Source organism: Myotis yumanensis, unplaced genomic scaffold (genome assembly GCF_028538775.1).
Source record: "Myotis yumanensis isolate MYYU_CA2020_CCGP unplaced genomic scaffold, mMyoYum1.0.hap1 SCAF_1, whole genome shotgun sequence".
NCBI lineage: Eukaryota > Metazoa > Chordata > Mammalia > Chiroptera > Vespertilionidae > Myotis > Myotis yumanensis.
This window is the reverse complement of record NW_027223752.1, coordinates 184,727,765-184,749,574: the sequence shown is the minus strand read 5'-3', so window position 1 is coordinate 184,749,574 and position 21,810 is coordinate 184,727,765. Positions and strand designations below refer to the sequence as shown.

At 38.4% G+C, this 21,810-nt stretch overlaps 1 protein-coding gene across 6 annotated transcripts in view; it reads right to left on the bottom strand.

Annotated features, from left to right (window-relative positions):
- WDFY3 (WD repeat and FYVE domain containing 3) overlaps positions 1-21,810 on the bottom strand; it is a 274,072-nt gene that overhangs the window by 110,036 nt on the left and 142,226 nt on the right. For 5 of the 6 annotated variants that reach the window (XM_070393429.1, XM_070393438.1, XM_070393454.1 and 2 more), the window contains 8 exons: positions 21,287-21,388; positions 17,672-17,865; positions 15,969-16,426; positions 14,286-14,369; positions 9,169-9,340; positions 7,882-8,096; positions 5,814-5,926; positions 985-1,216 (listed from right to left, as the gene is read on the bottom strand). In XM_070393429.1, coding sequence (XP_070249530.1) covers positions 985-1,216; positions 5,814-5,926; positions 7,882-8,096; positions 9,169-9,340; positions 14,286-14,369; positions 15,969-16,426; positions 17,672-17,865; positions 21,287-21,388 — 1,570 coding nt within the window. The remainder of the gene's footprint in view (positions 1-984; positions 1,217-5,813; positions 5,927-7,881; positions 8,097-9,168; positions 9,341-14,285; positions 14,370-15,968; positions 16,427-17,671; positions 17,866-21,286; positions 21,389-21,810) is intronic. The other variant, XM_070393464.1, reaches the window with a different exon arrangement.

Genomic DNA, 21,810 nt, shown 5'->3' with positions numbered 1-21,810 from the left:
AACCTATGATAATCTTCTTAAAATAAAATTTATAGTTTTAGATCAACATATAAGAATCCCACAAATAACTAGTATAGATGTAGATCTGTTCTTTTAGCATCTGTGTCCATTTCGAGGCTGATGGACTTTAAAAACTCTTCTAGATTCTCTACAGATTCTTTACTGTTGCTTCTGCTACTACAACCTTTTCTGCCAATTGAAAAAAATTTATTTATTTGATGTGATAGTCACTGAATATTTATAATGTATGAGATACTAAGATAGGTATTTTGAGGGAGAGGATAATAAAACCCAGTCAAAGAACTTTTAATCTGATTTTGATTTGCATATTATCCATAAATTTATTATGTTAATTTTAAATTAGAGGATGGTAAACATTTTCTGGAAAGGACCAGACCATAAACATTTTCCTCTTAGCAGACCAGATAGTCTCTTTCACAACTACTCAACTTTGCCACTCCAGCATAAAAACAGCCAAAGACAATACATAGTTTAATGAGTGTGGCTGTGTTACAATAAAACTTTATTTACAACAAAATATAATTTACAAACATATTTGAACTTTGGGCTTTAGTTTGATGACTCTAATACCATACAAAGTTATTCAGAATAAGTAATTTAAAATAATTAATTTAAAATAACAAAAAATAATCAAAAAGGGCTGAACTAAATGAGCACTAAGTTCTTTCACAGCAGCCAGTTTACTTTGCTGGGTTTTATTCATCCCTGCTTCACTAGTAATGGTCACTCCAATCCATCAAAACAAATACCCTATCACTGTGGCTAACAATGACACCAAATAAATTATACAGTAAAAAACAAACAAAACTACTCTTAACATGATCAAGAACTCAATAATTTGAAACTAAACAGTATATAGTATATTTTAACTAAAGAGATTTAAAACCCAAGATCTATTTGTCAAAGGCAAGTATGAATCATAAAAAACATAATTAAGGCTTGGCTACCTTGTAAATTCCTTACCCAAACCCTTCAAGGGATGTGTCAAATTCAACAAAAGCTGGAGTAACTGAAGACCCATGAAGTCTGATGTCATGTGGAGTTGTCATGGAGACCAGACACTTTACCCGGGTCAGGGGTACAGTGCTTCCTTCTGCAGATTTTACCAAGCTCTTGCTTATCCGATAGTGGTTATCTTCATGTAAGCTGAAGACATTATCAGAACCCAGACCTTCCATAGACATGATCAGACTACCTGTAAATCAAAGAAAATTTCTTGGGAAAAGTATCACATAGGTTTCTAAAATAATGACTTTACAAGGCTGATTTATTTTTATTATAAACTACAGTTTTAATGTACTTTATGTTCATTTTAAAACTTAAATAGCCCATGTTTCCTTTTTTACATATTACTAAAGTAATAAGCACATTGTAGAAATGTTGGAAACCAGAGCACAAATAAGCACTATTCCAGCCACTGTTACAATATCTACACTAATAAAAGAGAAATATGGTAATTAGCATATGACCGCTACCCTTCCCATTGGCTAATCAGCATATCCTTATGCAAATTAACTGTCAGCCAAGATGGCGGCCAGCAGCCAGGCATCTGGAAGCGAACATGAGGCTTGCTTGCTCCAGGGACTGCAGACTCCAACGTTCCTCGCCTAACTTGCCAGCCTCTCAGCTGCAACTCTAAGCAACTATGTACTATGTTGCAAATATAGAAGCTAAACAAAACCCCAGAAACCAGCTTTCAGTCAGCCCCGGACCGCAACATTGTATCAATGTTTTCAGCAGTGAGGCCTCAGAGCTAAAGCTAGCACAGAATAAAAAAAAAAGAAAGAAAACAAGGAGCGGTTGGGAGCTTTTAGTCACCTGCCAGTCAGAAAACGGCCCTCAGCCCCTCAGCCAGCCTGGCCAGGCACCCCAGTGGGGACCCCCACCCTGATCCAGGACACCCTTCAGGGCAAACCCCCCACCGGTGCACCAGGCCTCTATCCTATATAGTAAAAGGGTAATATGCCTCCCGGCACCGGGATCAGCGAGGCTCCCGGCACCGGGATCAGCGTGACAGGGGGCAGTGCCCAAACTCCCTGATCACCCTGCGGCTCTGTGTGTGACAGGGTGCAGCGCCCCAATCCCCCCCCCCCCCCCCCCGCCATAGGCCCTGCTCTGTGTGTGACAGGGTAGAGCCATAACCTCTTCATCGGCCCTGCCCCGAGTGTGACAGTGGTGGCATCCCAACCCCCTGATCGGCCCTGCTCTGTGTGTGATAGAGGGTGGCGCCCCAACCCCCCTCCACGGGCCTTGCTCTGTGTGTGACAGGGTAGAGCCATAACCTCCCCATTGGCCCTGCCCTGAGTGTGACAGGGTGCAGCGCCCCAACCCCTTGATCCACCCTGCTCTGTGAGTGAAAGGGGGCAGCGCCCCAACCCCCTGATTGGCCCTGCTCTGTGTGTGACAGGGTGCAGCGCTCCAACCCCTTGATCCGCCCTGCTCTGTGTGACAGGGGGCGGTGCCCCAACTCCCCTATCGGCCCTACTCTGTGAGTGACAGGGGGGAGCTCCTCAACCCCCTGATCGGCCCTGCTCTGTGTGTGACAGGGTGCAGCGCCCCAATCCCCCCCCCCCCCCATAGGCCCTGCTCTGTGTGTGACAGGGTAGAGCCATAACCTCTTCATCCGCCCTGCCCCGAGTGTGACAGTGGCGGCGCCCCAACTCCCTGATCGGCCCTGCTCTGTGTGTGATAGAGGGTGGCGCCCCAACCCCCCTCCACGGACCTTGCTCTGTGTGTGACAGGGTAGAGCCATAACCTCCCCATTGGCCCTGCCCTGAGTGTGACAGGGTGCAGCGCTCCAACCCCTTGATCCGCCCTGCTCTGTGTGACAGGGGGCGGTGCCCCAACTCCCCTATCGGCCCTACTTTGTGAGTGACAGGGGGGAGCTCCTCAACCCCCTGATCGGCCCTGCTCTGTGAGTGACAGGGGGTGGCGCCGCAACCCCCTGATTGACCCTACTCTGTGTGTGACAGGGGGTGGCGCCGCAACCTCCCCATTGACCCTGCCTTGAGTGTAACAGGGGGCGGTGCCCCAACCCCCCAATCGGCCCTACCCTGAGCGTGACTGAGGGTGGCATCGCAACCTCCCGATCCACCTTGCTCTGTGCATGACGGGGCGGCACCCCAACTCCCCAATCGGCCCTGCTCTGAGCCTGACCAGGGGCTGCACCTAGGGATTGGGCCTGCCCTCTGCCACCCGGGAGCAGGCCTAAGCCGGCAGGTCGTTATCTCCCGAGGGGTCCCAGACTGCGAGAGGGCACAGGCTGGGCTGGGGGACCCCCCTCCCCACCCACCCCGAGTGCACAAATTTTTGTGCACTGAGCCTCTAGTAATTCAGTAGTAAATCAGGCTTTTATAAAAACCTGATTGTACTTTTATGTCACAAAATTATTTATTACTAGAGGCCCGGTGCACAAAAATTCCTGCTGGTGGTGGTGGTGAGTGGGAGTCCCTCAGCCTGGCCTGTACCCTCTCACAGTCCAGGAGTCCTCAGGGGATGTCCTACTGAGAGGGCCTAAGCTCCAGTCTGGCCTCCCTCTGTGGGCAATCAGAATCAGGGGACAGCGCCACCCCATCACCCCGCTGTGGCTGCCAACTGGCCTTTCACTGCAGGATGGACCAGCATCACCCCATCACCCTGCCGCTGCCAGCCTTTCTCTGTGGGATCAGCCCAGCCCCTGTCACCCTAGTGTGGCTGTGCTGGTGGCTTCCCTTTGCAGGAGGCAACCAGGTGGGCCCCTTCAATCGCCCCTCCACCACAGCTGGTCACCAACCCCCCACCCCCATCGCTGTTCCCTCACTCTGCCTGCTGGCAAGTGCCTTGGCTGGCCTGGCGCAGCCTGCTCACTGCACCCCCCCCCCCCCCCCGCAAAAAAAAAGAAGGTCGTTCTGCCATTCGGTTGATCTGCATATTACGGTTTTATTATATAGGATTTCTTTTTGAGAAAAAAACAAAATATTCTAGAAGCAGTATATGAAACGAAACAGGTCATCTTTCTTATGGAAAAAATCAGAGATAAATGGCAGAAATTTCTTCCATTTTCTCTCCATTTTTAATTCTAACTGTTAAAATTAAATATGTGATCACAAAGTACTTAAATTAAGAAATTTCTATAGGCATGTAAATGATAATTTCAAGAATGAAAAGACAAACTTCAAACAAACTGTTCTATTTTTCAGATATGGATTACAAATGTAATGAAGAAGATACTCCCTCTTGGGATAAATTACATGAATGTAACTGTTTCCCTTGTAAATGTGTTAAGCATTTAGGCTCAACCATAAACACAGTTCAATATTCTCCAAGATAAACTATTTTTGTTTCTGTTCTTTATAAAGGAAATCACAACTCAATTCTAAGGAACTGTGTAAAGTATAAAAGCAACAGTAACAAAAAGATACATACATCTAAGAGATGTATATTAATTAATATAAAAAACTGCAATATTTTTTGTTTTTCAATAAAATTGTTTTGGAACTCAAAAAGTTCTTAAAGTTTTCAAAATACAGTATTCACTAAAAATGGATAATAATTTGCAGGGGGAAAAATTCAGACTGAAATAATGACTGAAGGTTGTTGAAGCTCGGGTTCACACCTGAACAAGAAGGGCGGAACTAAATGAGCACTAAGTTCTTTCACAGCAGCCAGTCTACTTTGCCAGGTTTTATTCTTCCCTGGTTCACTAGTAATGGTCACTCCAATCCATCAAAACAAATACCCTATCACTGTGGCTAACAATGACACCAAATAAATTATACAGTAAAAAACCAACAAAACTACAGAATAAACATTGGGAGGAAATCCGGTGCAGCTGAGGTGTCTACTGAGAACACCATCATAGCTTTTGAGTGGATGGAAATCTGTTGCTTCTCCATGTCAGGTGGGTAGGCAGGCCTACATTCTGCTAGCCCCCTCCATCACCATTCTATCGGCCTGATGCAAGAACTCCTCTGCTTGGAGGTTCATCACCAATACTACTGCCTTCCCCCTCCCCAAGAAACTGCCTTCTCCTATTGTTGGCATTTCATTCTCAGCTATCCTCTCTGTAATGATTCTTGCAATGCACTGGGATATCAAAGTCCACGTGAACAAACCACCTAACACCTCACATTCAGTTTTATGAGACTCCTTTTCCTCCAATGAGCGTCACCTCTAATTCCCTCAGACCAATTTGGGTGCGGTCCTCTGCTTGTTTCACTGCTCTCACTTTGGCTGCCATTGTTCCACCCCATTTTTCCAGTTTTCTCATTCCGTTTCTCTCACTACATTTGCTTTTTGGTTGAGCCATTATTCTCCAGACTAGTGGTCATCCTCTTCCTCCCAGCCTATCACTCACTGCTTGGCTTCACGTCTTTCCCTATCTGGCCTATACTCCTTGGTGTAGCTCAACTACTTTTATCAGTATTTTTAATTTCCTGTTCTTCATGTCCTCCTGTAGCAGCTGTCCTGTTAATATTCCAATCAACATTCTTTAGTCCAGGCAAGAAAGGCTAATAAAGAAAGGCAAAGTAATTATGAATCCTTTGGAAAAGAAGTATTACCTCTGACAACCCAAGGATTATTCTGCAAGCAATTAAAAATCTCCTCTGGATCTCACTTATTACATCAATGACTCCTCCCCGACCCCCTTCAGTCACTCAACCAGATCTTGTTTTTACATTTAAATAACAACAAACAAAAACAAAAATGAACTCTCCTCTTTCCTTTCTATCAAAGGCAAACTTCTTGAAATAATATTGATCCCCCACATTTATAAAATCAACCAAAAAAAAGAAACTTCAAAGTCAACTTACTTCTCATCTCTGGCTCATAACTCAGTGAACTTGGTTTGTGAACTCTATATTGTTTTAGCAGGTTTTTGTCCCAGGCACCGCAATTTAATGGACTTGCCAAACGCAAAAACTCCCTAAAGAAAAAACAAAGCAAAGTTATTCCTTGACTGAGAATATTACATAAATCATAAACCAAACACACACAAAATAGGAGTTACTGAATTATAACACATCAGTTAAAACACAAAAGCAGCCCTAGCAAGTTTGGCTCAGTGGATAGAGTGTCGCCTGCAGACTGAAGGTCCCAGGTTCGATTCTAGTCAAGGGCACATGGCTGGGTAAGGGCTCGATCCCCAGTAGGGGGCATGCAGGAGGCAGCTGATCAATGATTCTTTCTCATCATTGATGTTTCTAACTCTCTTTCCCTCTCCCTTCCTCTCTGAAATCAATGAGAAACATATTTTTAAAAAAATACAAAAGCAATATTAATATTACATTTAAATACCAAGCACTTCAAGGTGCACAGAAAACTGATCACCCCCTAAGTGTGAAGGGTTAGGAAATGACATCTGAGGAGCATGTTTTCCTGGAATGGAATGTACCCTCTGCCAGTTTTTCAGAGTGAGAGGACATGCAATTATAACCTGTAGATCAGCACCTGGGTGCCTGTACCATTATGTGACCTTCTCCTCTGAGAATTCATCACCTGAAAACTGACCATGTCCAAATGGTTGATCTCCATTGATTATTCTGTTTATCCAACTGGGCAATATAAGTTATTTAGTAAAATAAAGTACTGGGTATGAGATAATGAGATAGTATCTCACATTCTCTCTCTCTCTCTTTTTATAGTAACAGATTACCAAGAAGGGTCAGGGAAAAATTCCCATGCTATTTTCATTATTTTACGATTCTGAACATATCCATAAGATGATGGAAGAAGAGAGCGGGACTGTCTTGTTCATCTTGGTATCATCAAGGCTTGCACAGGGTCAATTTATTGCTTTTGATGTTGTGTTTCCTATCTAATAAAGAGGAAATATGCTAATTGACCCTCACGCCGTTGCAAAGATGGTGGCACCCACAGCCAATGAGGGCATATGCTAATTGACTGCACCAACCTCAAAGGTGATGGCGCCCACAGCCAATAAGGAGAAAATATGCTAATATACTGCCCCACTCTCAAAGATAGCAACACCCACAGCCAATAAGGAGGGAATATGCTAATTGACTGCCACACCCTCAATGATGGTGGCGCCCACAGCCACAAGATGGCCTGCAGGGAAGGGCAGTTGTGGGTGATCAGGCCAGCAGGGGAGGGCAGTTGAGGGCAACAGGGCTGGCAGGGGAGTAATTAGGTGTTGATCAAGCTGGCAGGGGAGTGGTTAGGGGGTAATCAGGCTGGCAGGCAGAAGTGGTTAGGGGCAATCAGGCAGGCAGGCAGGCAGGCAGGCAGGCGAGCGGTTGGGAGCCAGCAGTCCCGGATTGTGAGAGGGATCACAGATTGTAGAGGGTGCAAGCTGGGCTGAGGGACACTCCCTCCCCCCCCCCCCCCCCCCCCCAGTGCACGAATTTCATGCAACGGGCCTCTAGTAGTTATATAAGATGTTACCACTGGGGGAAACTGGTTAAAGGGGACAGAGAACCTCTCTGATCTAACTTTATAACTTCCTTTGAATTGGTAATTATTTGAAAATAAAAAAGTTAAACAAGTATTTCTTGTTTAACATAGAGTCTTTACATATAAGTTCTTGTTTCTTGTTTAACATAGAGTCCTTACATATAATAAGTTCTTAAAGTATGTGCAAGTCATAAATATAGTATGACATTAAAGGAAAGTGAGTGTTTGCTGAATTCAAGTGGAAGAAATAACCAACAAACAGAAACATCTTCTCTTCTTTAAAAACTAGATTTATCTGTGTGTATGCGCTACACTTTGAGCATTTTGCTTATTTTTGTTGTGCTTTAAATCTTCCCACAGATACTTGAATATATATATGTCCATTAAAGCAAGAGCTCTTGCATATAGACTCTAAGAACTGTCGTTACTAATTGTGAATTATTAAATGTGAAAAAGAGAATTACTGACCTCAGCACCATGGGCTCCAGAGCCTGGGAGGCCAATCGTTCAAACATCCGCTGGAGGGGCGGATGCAGCGCGTGGTCCTCGTCAGCCAGGGCGGCACTGCACCGCTGCAGCAGTCGTGCATGAAGTCCGGCCTCACACATGACCTGCTGGTTTCTCTCTGTGTGCACCAGGGCTTGTAAAATATTTGCCACAGCAAGTTGGAGGTCCAAAGCATGCTAAAGTTAACAAAAAAAATCCACACCACCAGGGCATTTTAGTAAGAAAGGTGATAGTTCTCTCCACATGAAGCACACCTTTTAATTCGAGGTCTCAACATGCTTCGAATTACTTTCCGGTCCATTAAGTGGCTGGCTTAGTGACACAAAGGCTCCAGAGGCTGGGCAAACGCTTGCCATCCTCATTTTGTTGGCATTACCAGCTGGACTCAATTCTCTTCCAAGTTTTTTATATTACACTAGAGACCCGGTGCACAAATTTGTGCACGGGTACGATTCCTAGGCCTGGCCAGTGATCAAGGCTAATTGGGGCCTTCCAGCTGCTGGCCAGAGCCTCCCTTTCCTGGCTGCCAGCTGGGGCCTTCCTTTGTTCTGCACCACCCCCTGGTGGTCAGCACATGTTATAGCAAGAGATAGAACTCCAGGTCTCCTGGTTGAACTCCCGCAGGGACACTTTGCATATTTGCCTTTTATACATATGTAGATGACTGTATAGCTAATAGTATTTTTATTTTTATAGAAATGGTGGCTGTGAAGTCTTTTCATGGTGGGTAAATAGCCAGTTTAAAGGAAGTCCTATTATTTACATTTGTGACACTTTAGGTCTTAGAGGCCATACATTTTAACAAGATTTGTCAACCTAACTCCAGGTCACCCAAACTTTTGACTGTTACAAGTCAAAACAGATAAATGCCTTCAAAGTGGTATCTTTGGTCACTTTTCTTTCTGTACTACTAACAATGTCCACTGCTGAGCAGGATTTATAAGGAAAAACAATAATTTTCACACCAAAAATAACCACCTTGGCTGTATTTGTCAAATGAATTATATTCTAAAACATTCATAGTTATCATTCATGAAGAAAACTAATAAAATTACTGAAAACTAATATAAATTACTGAAAATTAATAGAAAACGCTGTATTTTTTCCTTTGCCTACTTGGATATGTGATATGGAATGGTTTCACATCCCTTCCTACCTTTCTGACCCCACTCCCTTGCTCATGCAGGCAAACCCACATCATTTTGAAAACTCATTAAAGACAGAAGGACCTGACAGCACCAAGCTTACTTCTGGCTGTGCCACTGACCCCACAGAGGCCAGGAGGTCCAGCATCGCCAGCATGGCTCCCGGATGGATGATGACAGCGTCAGAACTCTGGAGAGAGGAAGTTGCCACATGTAGTTTCAGGTCATTTTTAGGAGGGTACACGGGGGGAGTTGAAACAGAATGATATGCATGCCTATGAAAAAGAAAGAAGGGTAACTTGGTATTTAATTCCAATCAGATTCTTTTCATTTCTTTTATCCTATCCACTAATAAGCAAAAATCCTTATAATTCCAAGTTAGGCTACAAAACACCTTAACTTTGGGATATAAAAAGGCAATTATCAATTCTTAATGAGTCACATATAGACAATATAACTATCAATTCCTGTAGACTCTTATGCGTCCTTCCATTTACTACTTGGATTGTTTCATTAAAGAATGGCACACTATGAATATAGTTAACACTGCTCTATGATAATATTTATAAGTTGCTAAGAATGTAGACCAGCCGTGGGCAAACTACGGCCCGTTTGAAATGAATAAAACTAAAAAAAAAAAAAAAAAAAAAAGACCGTACCCTTTTATGTAATGATGTTTACTTTGAAATTATATTAGTTCACACAAACACTCCATCCATGCTTTTGTTCCGGCCCTCCGGTCCAGTTTAAGAACCCATTGTGGCCCTCAAGTCAAAAAGTTTGCCCACCCCTGGTGTAGACCCTAAAAGTTCTCATTACAGGAAAAAAAACAACACATTTCTTTCTTTTTTTTATTGTATAAATAAGAAATGATAGATGTAACTAAACTTATTGCAATCAACATTTCACTATATGTAACTGAGATAATTATATTGTGCTCTATGTCAATTATATCTCAACTAGAAGCCCGATGCACGAAATTCGTGCAAGGGGCTCGGCCCCCGCCTGCCGCGGCAGCCTCCTCTGCCTCGGCCTTGCCTCAGCCCCGCCGCTGCCGCCATGGCCAAGGCTTCATCTGAAAGGTTGTCCAGAAGGACATCTGGTCTAATTAGCATATTACACTTCTATTATTATAGATAAAACTGAAAGGGGTGGGGGAAGAATGACACCTGTACCAGAAGATATAAGTAGGTGAAATCATAGCACTAGGAAAGGTGACAGTTCTGATAATATGTGATGAGAGTGCAAGTTAAATTAAATGCCTCAATAAAACTGTCTCTTTTATAATTACATGTGTTTTTAACTTTGTGTTAAGCCATAAATAACAGAATCAGGAACTAGCAAGACCAAAGTGGCTTACTCTATTTAACTGGGCCAATGGACTCAGGGTTGGCTCAGAATCATCAAGGGAGTTTTTCTTTAGCTTATTTGGAACTACACTCACTTTCTTTTACATTTTCCCCCACCACTGAAAATATTCCACACAATTGTTACAAAGTTAGAAGGCATATTTTACATAACAAGTTTCTATGAGTTAGAAAGTCTTATCATGTCCTGAATATACACTTCTTCTCATCAATGATTTCTATTTCATACTTTTCTTACTATTTCATACTATTTCATACTTTCTATTTCATACTATTCTTCTACAATTCATGAGTTTTGCACATTTTGCATCTTGGCTCTAGAAAATAGATGCTTGCAGCTTTAGCCTATGGGAGCTCTTTGTTCCAGTGGCTCAGCATAACTGGTCTAATGCTGAGCTCTGTCACCGAGAGCAGTACAGTTTCAGCTCTCTGGCACAAGAGCAGCTTGGGAAACAGATGCTTAAAGTCAGTGATTTAGAAGCAAAGAATTGGCACTGCCAGGTTTGTTTTTTTTAAGCTCCATTCTCTTTTTAACAGACAATAAAAATATTCAGCTTTACTTATAAAAAAAGAACAGGGTCTCTCTTAGTTTATTTAAAGTCAGCTTATCCCACACCCACTCATTTTTTTCAACTCCCTGTTTTTCTGCTGATTTTGTTCAGAAATATTTAATTTCTAAACTTAAGACATTTGTAAATGCTATAACCAATAGCTATACTCCTCTTAAGCTGTTCCCTTTAGTCTTTAAAATATTTAGACCTATGCAGAAAAAGATTCCTAATTCCTTTATAGTATAATATGAATACCCAACCATAAAGAAATTTCATAAAAACTGTTTTCATTATACACACAAAAATAACCCAAATTTGAGGATAAACATAGATTCTAATTGTATATTTTAGTTATAGGCCTTCCAAAATTATTTCTGAATTTCCAGATTGCATATAGGTTTGAACTTGAACTATGGATATACCTAAATATATAACTATTACAGTAGTAAGCTTTTTTTTACCTTACATGAGGAAACAATATTCTGATATAGGAATCATATTCATTCTTCTCAAACTAGGAATATATTTCAAACAATGTAGAAAACTAAACCATGGTATTTATTAATTAAAATTAGGACTATTTTTATAAGCATTTTACAACACTAATTCTTACGAAGTCACTTAGGTATCACCACAGGCATACCACTTTTTAACTGTAGAGATTACAGTAAACTTATTCAATGCATAATTTCTGAGCAAAACCTAACCATTTGCAAAGACAGGATAAAATGACATTCAAAATTTAGTTAATTTTTATGTTGTACTTTCTTTTAAAACTTACAGAAATTGTTATTTTCATATTTCAATCTAAGCTCTTAGAATACACGTATATAAACTTATCTACATCTTTGGATATATATGCTTAAATCTTTAAATCCAGAATTTGCTCTGCCATAATTATCATCAAGTGTGCAGAAGCACTAAGTAATGGACACCATGTTTGAATGATAACTGGTACTTGCCACCCTTTTCTTCATTGCAGATATATTCTGGAGTGTCCTGGTTATTATTTTGTATTTTGTTTTCACTTCCTCTAAATCTGATTAAACATCACTCAGCTATAATCATATTCCATTATTCCTCTAAATAATTAATAAAAAAGGTTATCAGTTTTAGTTTTCAAATTATGAAGTTTCTTAGCTCTTTTCCCCCCAATTCTTAAACTAAATAGAGAAGAATCTCTAGGATTTTATATACCAGAGAAGTATCACAAGTACAAAACTTCCTTAACACCTGAATACAAGCCATAAAAACTAATACAATGTTAGTTTCTCCTTTTGCCAACAAAAACATGTTTTGCAGCAAGAAAAAGATGCCCATGAGCTGATGTAATTTATGTTCTCAAGCTGTTTTAATTTTGGAAGTTACTATATTGCAGTGTAAAATAAAAACATTGTATTTCTTATTAGTTTATGATTCTTATCACTTAGTAAAATGTACGTAACCTAGTCAGATTGACAACCTTAAAATGTCAACAGTGGTCTTAATATTATCATGAGCTTCCTTGAGGTGACATCAACTTGTAAACCGGATTAGAATTCTAATGGACAAGATTCACTCAACTAGGATGTAGATTCCAGGTAGTTTCCCCTTAAATCAAAGACACGGCATCCTTACAGGTAGCTATGTTGCAAATGAAGACAAACTATTTCTGATCTAAAGCTTTAAATAATTCTTCATGATTTGAAATAAAATGCTGTTTAAAAAATAGTTAAGTTCTAATGGATTTCTTTTTTTAATGGGGTCCTTTAATCTGTAAATTTCTATTAAAAGTATTTTGCAGTTTTAGTTAATAGTTAAATAGGGTTATATATTTTTAAATATAGTACTTTTTAAGCCTTTACATTTATGACAGAATTATAAAGGTGATTTTAAAAAATAATTAAAACTATTTAGTCATTGAAACTAATTTTCTAACATCCAGTAGCAGTTCTATATAATAGAGAGAGCACATAAATCTTCAAACCCAATGAATACTTTTGGTCTCTCTCATTTTAGCAACTTAAAAAAAGCACCAGATCCTCAAATTGATGTTACAGTCTCTTGAATTAAGCAGTGCTCTTAAAGCCTGAGCTGGTTTGGCTCAGTGGATAGAGCGTCAGCCCACAACTGAAAGGTCCTGGGGCCATGCAGGAGGCAACCAATTGATGTGTCTCTCTCACATCGGTGTTTCTCCTCCTCCCTTCCATTCTCTCTAAAAATCAATGGAAAATATCCTCGGTGAGGACTAACAACAAAAAATGCTCTTAAAAAAAAGTAGTGGTTTTCAAATACAAATATATTAAAAAATGCTACATTCATTTAAAAATATTCTGAACTATGCTATGATTTACTGGAAGAAAATGAGCTATAAGCCCCAGTGTAAATTAAGAAAAAAGAGAAACATAAGTCCATACACCTAATGAATATTACTACTGAAATACATTAAAATACAGTCTGTGACAAATACTTTTGATATAAAAACTCCAATTATAATGAAGTTTCAAGATCAGAATAGAAATAAAATTAAACAACAAAAGGGACATCAGGATTTATTTTTAAAAAGCCACAGTGGAAGATTAACACAGACCTAAGGACTTGTACTTGGTCATAAGGAAAACTGGGGAAGTAAGAGTAATTGGTTCCAAGTGCACAGAATATAGTCATGGATCATAATTATGGAATATGGATGGATTTTAACTGTACTCTTGCCAACTAACTGCTGGTTCTTTATAGTCTATAAGCTTTATGTATTAGGTGGACTAGTTTGGCTTAGGAAGAGATTTACACAGAACCAATGAAAGCAAGAACTGGGATAGGTTTTTCCTTCACCTTTTCAGAGGTTAGCTTTGACACCTCTCTATAACAGCACCACATTTAAATTGGTCGAACCTGACTGAGAAAGCACATACTTCCCTGCTGGTGCTGTGATGCTCATTTGAAAGCAGTAGGAGAAACAAACAAACAAAATTGATCCCCAGGCACATTTAAAGTAAAAAGAAAAATCAGGAAAGTACTCCATTTAAAGAGGCACTAAGTCCTCATTTCTACATTAATTTTAATAAAACAAATGCTTCTCTAAAGCAAAATGCATATTTTAGTCTAAATAATAGAGTTGGATGACACATGTCCTTTCTATCTTCATAGTATCAATACATTTTACTCATATACTCAGAAGTTGACTATTAAAACAAACAAAATACATATATAGAAAGCCAAAAAAATTGAAGTTACAAAGCACAATCATCACATTAGCATATAATTAAGCAAAAAATAAAAACCCCCACACAAACAAAGATCAACTTCTGTTGTAAGATCAGTACCTTTTCCTGGACAGAGCTGGTGTGCCCCAGGGAGAGGGGAGAGAAGACTCACTTGTCAGGCAAGGAGGGATCTGTTCTGCACGACTACAGACAACAAAACAGACAGGGTGGTTTAGAGAGGTTAGCAGAGAGCACCAGGTTGGCAGTTGGTTAGTTTCACAAATACCAGTAAAAGTTTAATTAGAAATGTCCTCCATTCTCAGCAGGAACAAGGAACAAGACTATAACACATGCACTGAGGGAAACAGGAAAGCATGCTTACAGCCAATGCTTATCTATTAATGTTAACATTTAACACATTTGTTAAACAGAGTGCTGTAAGCCCTGTTTTTGACAAAGCAAACTAAAAATGAGGCATACTAACTAGGATAAATAGAAACTGAGGAAAAAGAAGGTGAATCCAAAATTTAAAAATTTCTATTTTAAATTGCTTATTCGATGAATACAGCATTATCCTATGTTTCCTATGAGATAATAATATAATATGCATTTTTATTTTTGAGATGAGAAAAATTGGAAAACAATTTTTCTTATGTTACTTGTATTTTCTTCTCTAAATATTAAGGTAAAAAATATTAAGAAGCAAGAAACATCTCAATAGATATTTCAAAGTAGATATTCAATAATGAAAGGTATAAAATCTAATAGACGTCCTACCCAACACGGTTATTTGCTTAATTTATGGGGAACAATATAAAAATAATTATTTTATTTTATGAAATAAAACAATGGTAACTGTAAAGTGAAAATGCTTGGGAGAAACTTGCAGCATGATCACTCTGACACTATTTTCAGTGAGAACTTAATTGAAAGCAGTGACACTCCTATGATCTCCCTTAGATCTCTGGATTCCCCTCATCAGAGATTTTATCAGTGTAACTGTTTATTTACATGTCTATATTTAAGCTAAAGAATGGCCATGACCCAGGTCATCTGGTGCTGAGCTGAACGTGCTGAGCTGAACCCACAATGCCTAGCACAGCGACTTGGCACTCGTTTAATGGAGAATGAGTAACCAAGTCTAAATTATCTCTTGATAGGGAGTTCTATCACTTTTTGAGGATTATGTTGAAACTATATCTAGTGTTTGGATATAAATACGATCATAACCATGTTCTCCTATTATCACTAATATCCTTAAGTCCAGATGTATCTAACATTGTTGAGAATAAAGAAAAAAGAAAACAATAGTAAACATCACTCCATTAACGTAAACTTCTTAAAAATTGCTTCAAGAGTAGCCCTAGCCAGTTTGGATCAGTGAATAGAGCATCAGCCTGCAGACTGAAGAGTCCTGGGTTTGATTCTGGTCAAGGACACATGCCCAGGTTGCAGGCTCAATCCCAAGTAGGGGGCGTGCAGAAGGCAGCCAATCAATGATTCTCTCTCATCACTGATGTTTCTATCTCTCCCTCTCCATTCCTCTCTGAAATCAATAAAAATACATTAAAAAAAAGAGTTAACTGACCCTTGATTTACAAATAATACACAGATGACTATGATGAAAAACTTAACATCAAAGCAATAGTAATATTCACAGAACAAGTGATAGACAAGTAATGGAGAGAGAAGATTCATTTGTTTTCATTTTCCTTCAGGTTAACTTATAATTTAAGCCTCTATGTTGAAGTCATACATAGTATACCCTTTTAATTCAGAGCTTTTGACAGAGCAGAGCCATACCTGTCAAAAGAATCTGTGGCTACTTTGTAGAGATAAATAAAGAGTTTACTGCAGTGCTGTAAAGTGGGTGACACCGAGTCCATCGAAGTTATGTCTTCCTCTAAAAGTCTCTGAAATGGCTGGGTATTTGAGGGGAAGACATTCATGGGGCTTATTTTCCTTAGGTCTGAGAAGCAGCCAAGAAACCGAACGGCATCTGCCAATTTCTCATACTGAATCTCTGTTTTGAAGAAATGAGAGTTGGCTGGCTCATAGCGCATTGCTGCAGTCAATGTGCAGAACACAGTGTGGAGAAGTTCAAATACTTGGTTCTGGTTCACTTTCTCCCAGCCATTCTTCGGTGGCGAGCTCAAAGATCTTTCCATGGCAACAAGCAAGGACGTTATGTATACAAAGCCTCCAACTTTCCTAAAAACTGTTCTTGACCGATGGCTTTCTCGAAGAACTGACAGGAGGGCCTATGGGGGACAAGAAAATAAACTTGTAATTCAAGTAAAATAAAATAAAATCATACAGGAAATGTCCAAGGGCTATACCACCATTCTGTGAACATCTGAAATAAATGTTTTTATCATTTACCCAAAAAAACCCCACAAAAAACCAGTCCTGTGAAGCATATCAAATATTTTGCCAATTAAAAAATGCCACAGAGGCAGAAGATAATTTTAGGAAATACTAACATGTATTCCTTTTGATACAATAAGACTATATCCAAATCCTGGCTGAAAAGATTTCCCTATTTCTGTGATAAATAATATTATCAATGAATTCAGTAACTTTTACAAAGTAATGTTTTTATTAAATAAGTAAAATACATAATCTAGTATAATTTTACACAGTCACAAGAACTTATGACTGTCTGTATATAGGGTATCCTCAAAATATGTATACATACTTTGAATTACTAATTTCAATGGTTTAAATCTGAAAAGAAAGAAACATCAATTGAGCTATCAGGAAAAAAGTATGTATACGTTTTTTTGGGACACCCTGTATATAAATTAATTTAGTTTAGAAAGGATGAGACAGATAATCAGGACAGCCAAGACATAAACTATTTCAATTGCTATAAATACACCATATACAGATACTTTGGGAAGAGGCTTTACCTACACATATGTTACAAATCCAATTAAAAAGGAACCAAGAAAAGAGGAAAATGTATGTTAAAAATGTTAGCAACCTAAACACCTTTTGAAGGTACTTGTTTTTTTTCCCAATGATCCCTTCAAATATACAAATGTCCCCAATGTTGACAGGCATGTAGAATTCCTTCTTGTCTAAGAGATAAATTGTGGTCAAATTAATATTGCTTTTAAAATAAAATGCATACTCAAAATTATACTCAATAAAAATAGGATGAAATATACAATAGTATAAAGAAAAAAATGCAAACATCTCAATATTGATAAGAAAGTAACTGAATAAAGTAAATGTTAAAAGAAATATGATTCTAGAAAGTAGCTATTATTTCTGTCATATCTGTGGCAAGAATGGGGCAAAGATACTAGGAGAGGAAGTCAGGGGGGAAGAAAACATATCCCCAGGGCCTTGGAGGCCAGGTTAAAGACACCGCCTTTTCTTCTGCTATTACTATTTTGACGTAATTTTAGAAAACAGCAAGAATAGTTCATAATAGTTTTAAGTCAGTTAAAAATAACCACATATTTTAGTAGTAGAAGAGTAGTAACACACACTCTTACCCTTAAAATGTCAGTCTTCAACTGCAGTTCTGTGGGTGGGGCTGAATGCATTAACCCCAGAAGCGTGCCCATGTCATCATCCCCATTTGGAGAGAGCACCAGCTGCTGGATAATCATCAGGGCATGCTGCCGGCACTGGGGGTACCTCACTATATTATGTGCACATCTTGCACCTCCAAATTCTCGGAAAATTCCTTGAAGGGAGAAAAATTTGATCTTTTTGTATGAAGAGTAGCTCAAAAGAATGCAAATAAGACCTACACACCTATTTCACCTTTTAAATTACAATACAAAATTGTACTGTAGGGTGTCAGCAAAGACATATACAAATTTTCTCTAGATTCCTTAAATGCAAGATTAATGTCCTGATATGTTCACCACATTTAAATTATCCAAATCTAAACATTCAAAAATTTCATAGGTAGAAACCAAAGGGACCCAATATTTTTATGTCAAGTCTTTAAACTAAATAATACTTGAAATCAATTTATGTAACCCTGTCCAGGTATCTCAGTTGGTTAGATCATGGTTCCAATATGCCAAGGTTACATACAGGTTTGATCCCTGGTCAGGGCACATACTGGTATGAGAATCAACCAATGAATGCATAAATAAGTGGAATATCAAATCAACGCTCCATTCTCTCCCCCGCCCCTTCCTTTTCTCTCTCTATAAAAATCAATAAATAAAAGATTTTAAAAAATCAATCTTTTAGATAAACAGCTTTTAGATAAACAATACCCTAAATAAATGAGATTTAAACTAAACAAGGTTTCCAAAATAGTAAGAAAAGGATAAAATAAAATTATTCTCCGATGAAAAAAATTATAAGGAACCAAACTTTTTAGTTAGGTAAAGCACACAAACAAAAACAATTGTTCCAAATGCATTACTCAGTTGATTTATTTAATCCTTATCCCCTATTGTACAGATCGGAGATGAGGCATAAAGTAAGTTGAGTGATGTGGCCAAGGCCGAACAGCTGACAAAGGGCAGAGTAGGATTTATGCCTAGATAGCCCAGCTCTATAGACTGTGCTCCAGCCCACAAGTGATACTGTTCTCACATCAAATACCATCTTCAATATTAAAAAATGGACCAAGTGACCTAAATCACGAATTAGCATTTCCTCCAAACTAAACATTCTCTCCTCTGCACTTCTATAATACCTTGCATATGCCATTTTATATTATAGTACTTTAAAGCGAAGTCTTAGTATTATTTGCTTATATGTTTGGTCTCCCATTAAACTCGAATTTCCTTCTGGTGTGTGTTTCAATAAGTATTTCCTGAGAGAATAAGTGTTAGTGTATTTTGCTGTAGCAGCCACTGTCCTTTCTATTTAGTGATTTTCTAATTGCTAACTTTTTAGGAATTATATGACCTTGAAATGAGTGTAAGTCACGTGCTTGCAATTTAGCACATGGAAGACCATGTTTACTTCCTGGTTGCGTTAGTGCCCATGAGGTAATCATTATTACTAATATGTCTCGAATAGTTCTATGAGCAAAGCACTGTTTTAAGTGCCTGAAATCACAGGGTTAGTAATATCTTTCTTAACACAGAGAAGACAGTTGATGAGAAAAGAATTTTGTAAAAATGTGTAGCAGTCAAAGTGATTTTCAGTCACATAGAGTAAGCTCTCCACTCTCATAGATTAGAATTGTTCCATCCCTCACTGTGGGTCATGTCACCAAAAAATTTGTCAAAGAATTCTTGTTAGTATACCCCTATTATGTTTCTGACTATCTCAGTCAACTAAACCTAGTTAGTAGAAATAAGGAGATTATGCATTATATCATGGACAACCTGTTAATATCATATCCATTAAATCTCATCATATTAATTGTTTGAATTACCTACTAAATTCATTCAACTCTGCCTTGGCATTTGCCCAAAATGCATTTAAATAATTACTTATACAGTTATATTTCCAATTAGGTTGTAATTCCTTTGGGAAAAGAATTATCTTATCTTTACATCTCTAACACATGGCATTGTGCACAAGACACACAATATATTTTATTTTTTTAAATAGATGTTTTTTCTTTTAAAATTTTTTTATTTTATTGTTAAAAGTATTATAAGTAGTAGTACATATGTCTCCCTTTTTCCCCATTGACCTTCCCCCAGTCTCCCCTACTCACCCGCCGCCCCCCCCCCCCGTACATGCCCTCACCATCCCCCTCCCAGTGTCTTCTGTCCATTGGTTATGCTTATATGCATGCATACAAGTCCTTCGGTTGATCTCTTACCTTCCCCCTCCCTCAACCCCCTATGTTGAATGTTGAGTTCTTCTGCATTCAGACAAACAGACATGCATTTGTGCCTTTGCTAGTTCAATCATTCATTCATTCGTTTGTTTACGGCAGTGGTTCTCAACCTTCCTAATGCCGCGACCCTTTAATACAGTTCCTCATGTTGTGGTGACCCCCAACCATAAAATTATTTTCGTTGCTACTTCATAACTGTAATTTTGCTACTGTTATGAATCGTAATGTAAATATCTGATATGCAGGATGTATTTTCATTGTTATAAATTGACATAAAGCATAGTAATTAATCACAAAAACAATATGTAATGATATATGTGTCTTCCGATGGTCTTAGGCGACCCCTGTGAAAGGGCTGTTCGACCCCCAAAGGGGTCGCGACCCACAGGTTGAGAACCGCTGATTTACAGCATCCCATAACAATATTTTTATTTTATTTTTTAAATCTTTATTGTTGAAAGTTTTATATATGTTCCCCTTTTTTCCCATTGACCCCTTCTCGCCTCCCCAGTCCCAGGCCTTCACCACACTATTGTCTGTGTCCATGGGTTATGCATATATTCATAAAAGTTCTTTGGTTGATCTCTCCCCACCCCACCCAGCATTCCCTCTAAGATTCGACAACCATAATACTTACGATGCAATTCAAATTTCTCAGCATGATCTAAAAAACTCTATATGATCTATGCATAATCCACTCATCTGAACTCACCTCCCTATCACGTACTTCTTTCTCAAGTTGTTTGCACACTGTTCCTGAGAGGTTTCTGACATTGGCTAAAATTTCAAGTATCTTTTTAAAAAGCAAGAGTGATATTTTATAAATACAGTTGGACTGTGTTAATGACAGGTAGAAAAGGACTGAAGAGAAGTTGAGACCAAAGGTAAAGCAAAAGATTTAATGAATCCAATTTACCTGGGAGAGGCAAACTTTACTAGAGAATCATTTTTCAATATTTCCCTAGGTTGTAACATTATAATACTCAAACATGAATTGCTAAAAAAGTTAAGAAAAATGTCATATGAAGCAGATATTTTGGAAAATATTTAAATAAATAAATTTATTAGACTCAGAACCTGTATTATGTAAGTAAAAAAATAGAAAAAAGAATACTTCAAACATAAGGCACACAATGAAATATAAGAACATTTTTTGAAATAACACTTAAATATTTGGTCATAATATATTGGTAAAGATTGAAAGTATTGCATTTCTAGAGATATGATAGCACCATCACTGAATCAATAGTTTTTTTCTCGTAAGTGATAAGAGTATTTCAAAAGCAAGAATCATTAGAGGTAATATCCTCTCAAAGCATTTGCTAGAAGCTTTCCTAATTACCTGCATTTGTGTTTGATCCTTGAAGAAGCAATGTCAAGGTCTCCATAACCAACAAAGCCAGATGTTTTTGGTCTTCAATTGAACTATTATTTCTTGAGTCCCCTAGGAAAAAGGATCAGAAGTCTAAATCACAAAAGTTATAAGCTTATTTTTTATTCAATTTTCTTTTAATAATTTAAAAAGTATTTCTTTAATATTCACGCTTACTACTAATACAATTCATATAATACAACCTTTAAAAATGATACACATGTCTACCAGCAACCAAAAGTAAGGTCAAAATCCATGTTTACGATTTTATTTTGGTGAGGCTAGAAAGTTAGTTATCTAACAAATATTGAAAAGAAAAAATGCCAATCAAAATTAATTATATTCTCTCACAGGTGCTTTCCTTGTAAAGGAGGTTCACCAAAATATCTGCTTCATATGACAGTTTTCTTAATTTTTTAGCAATTCAAGTTTGAGTATTATAATATTACAACCTACGAGAATGCTAGATTATAATGCACCAAAGAGAAACATTT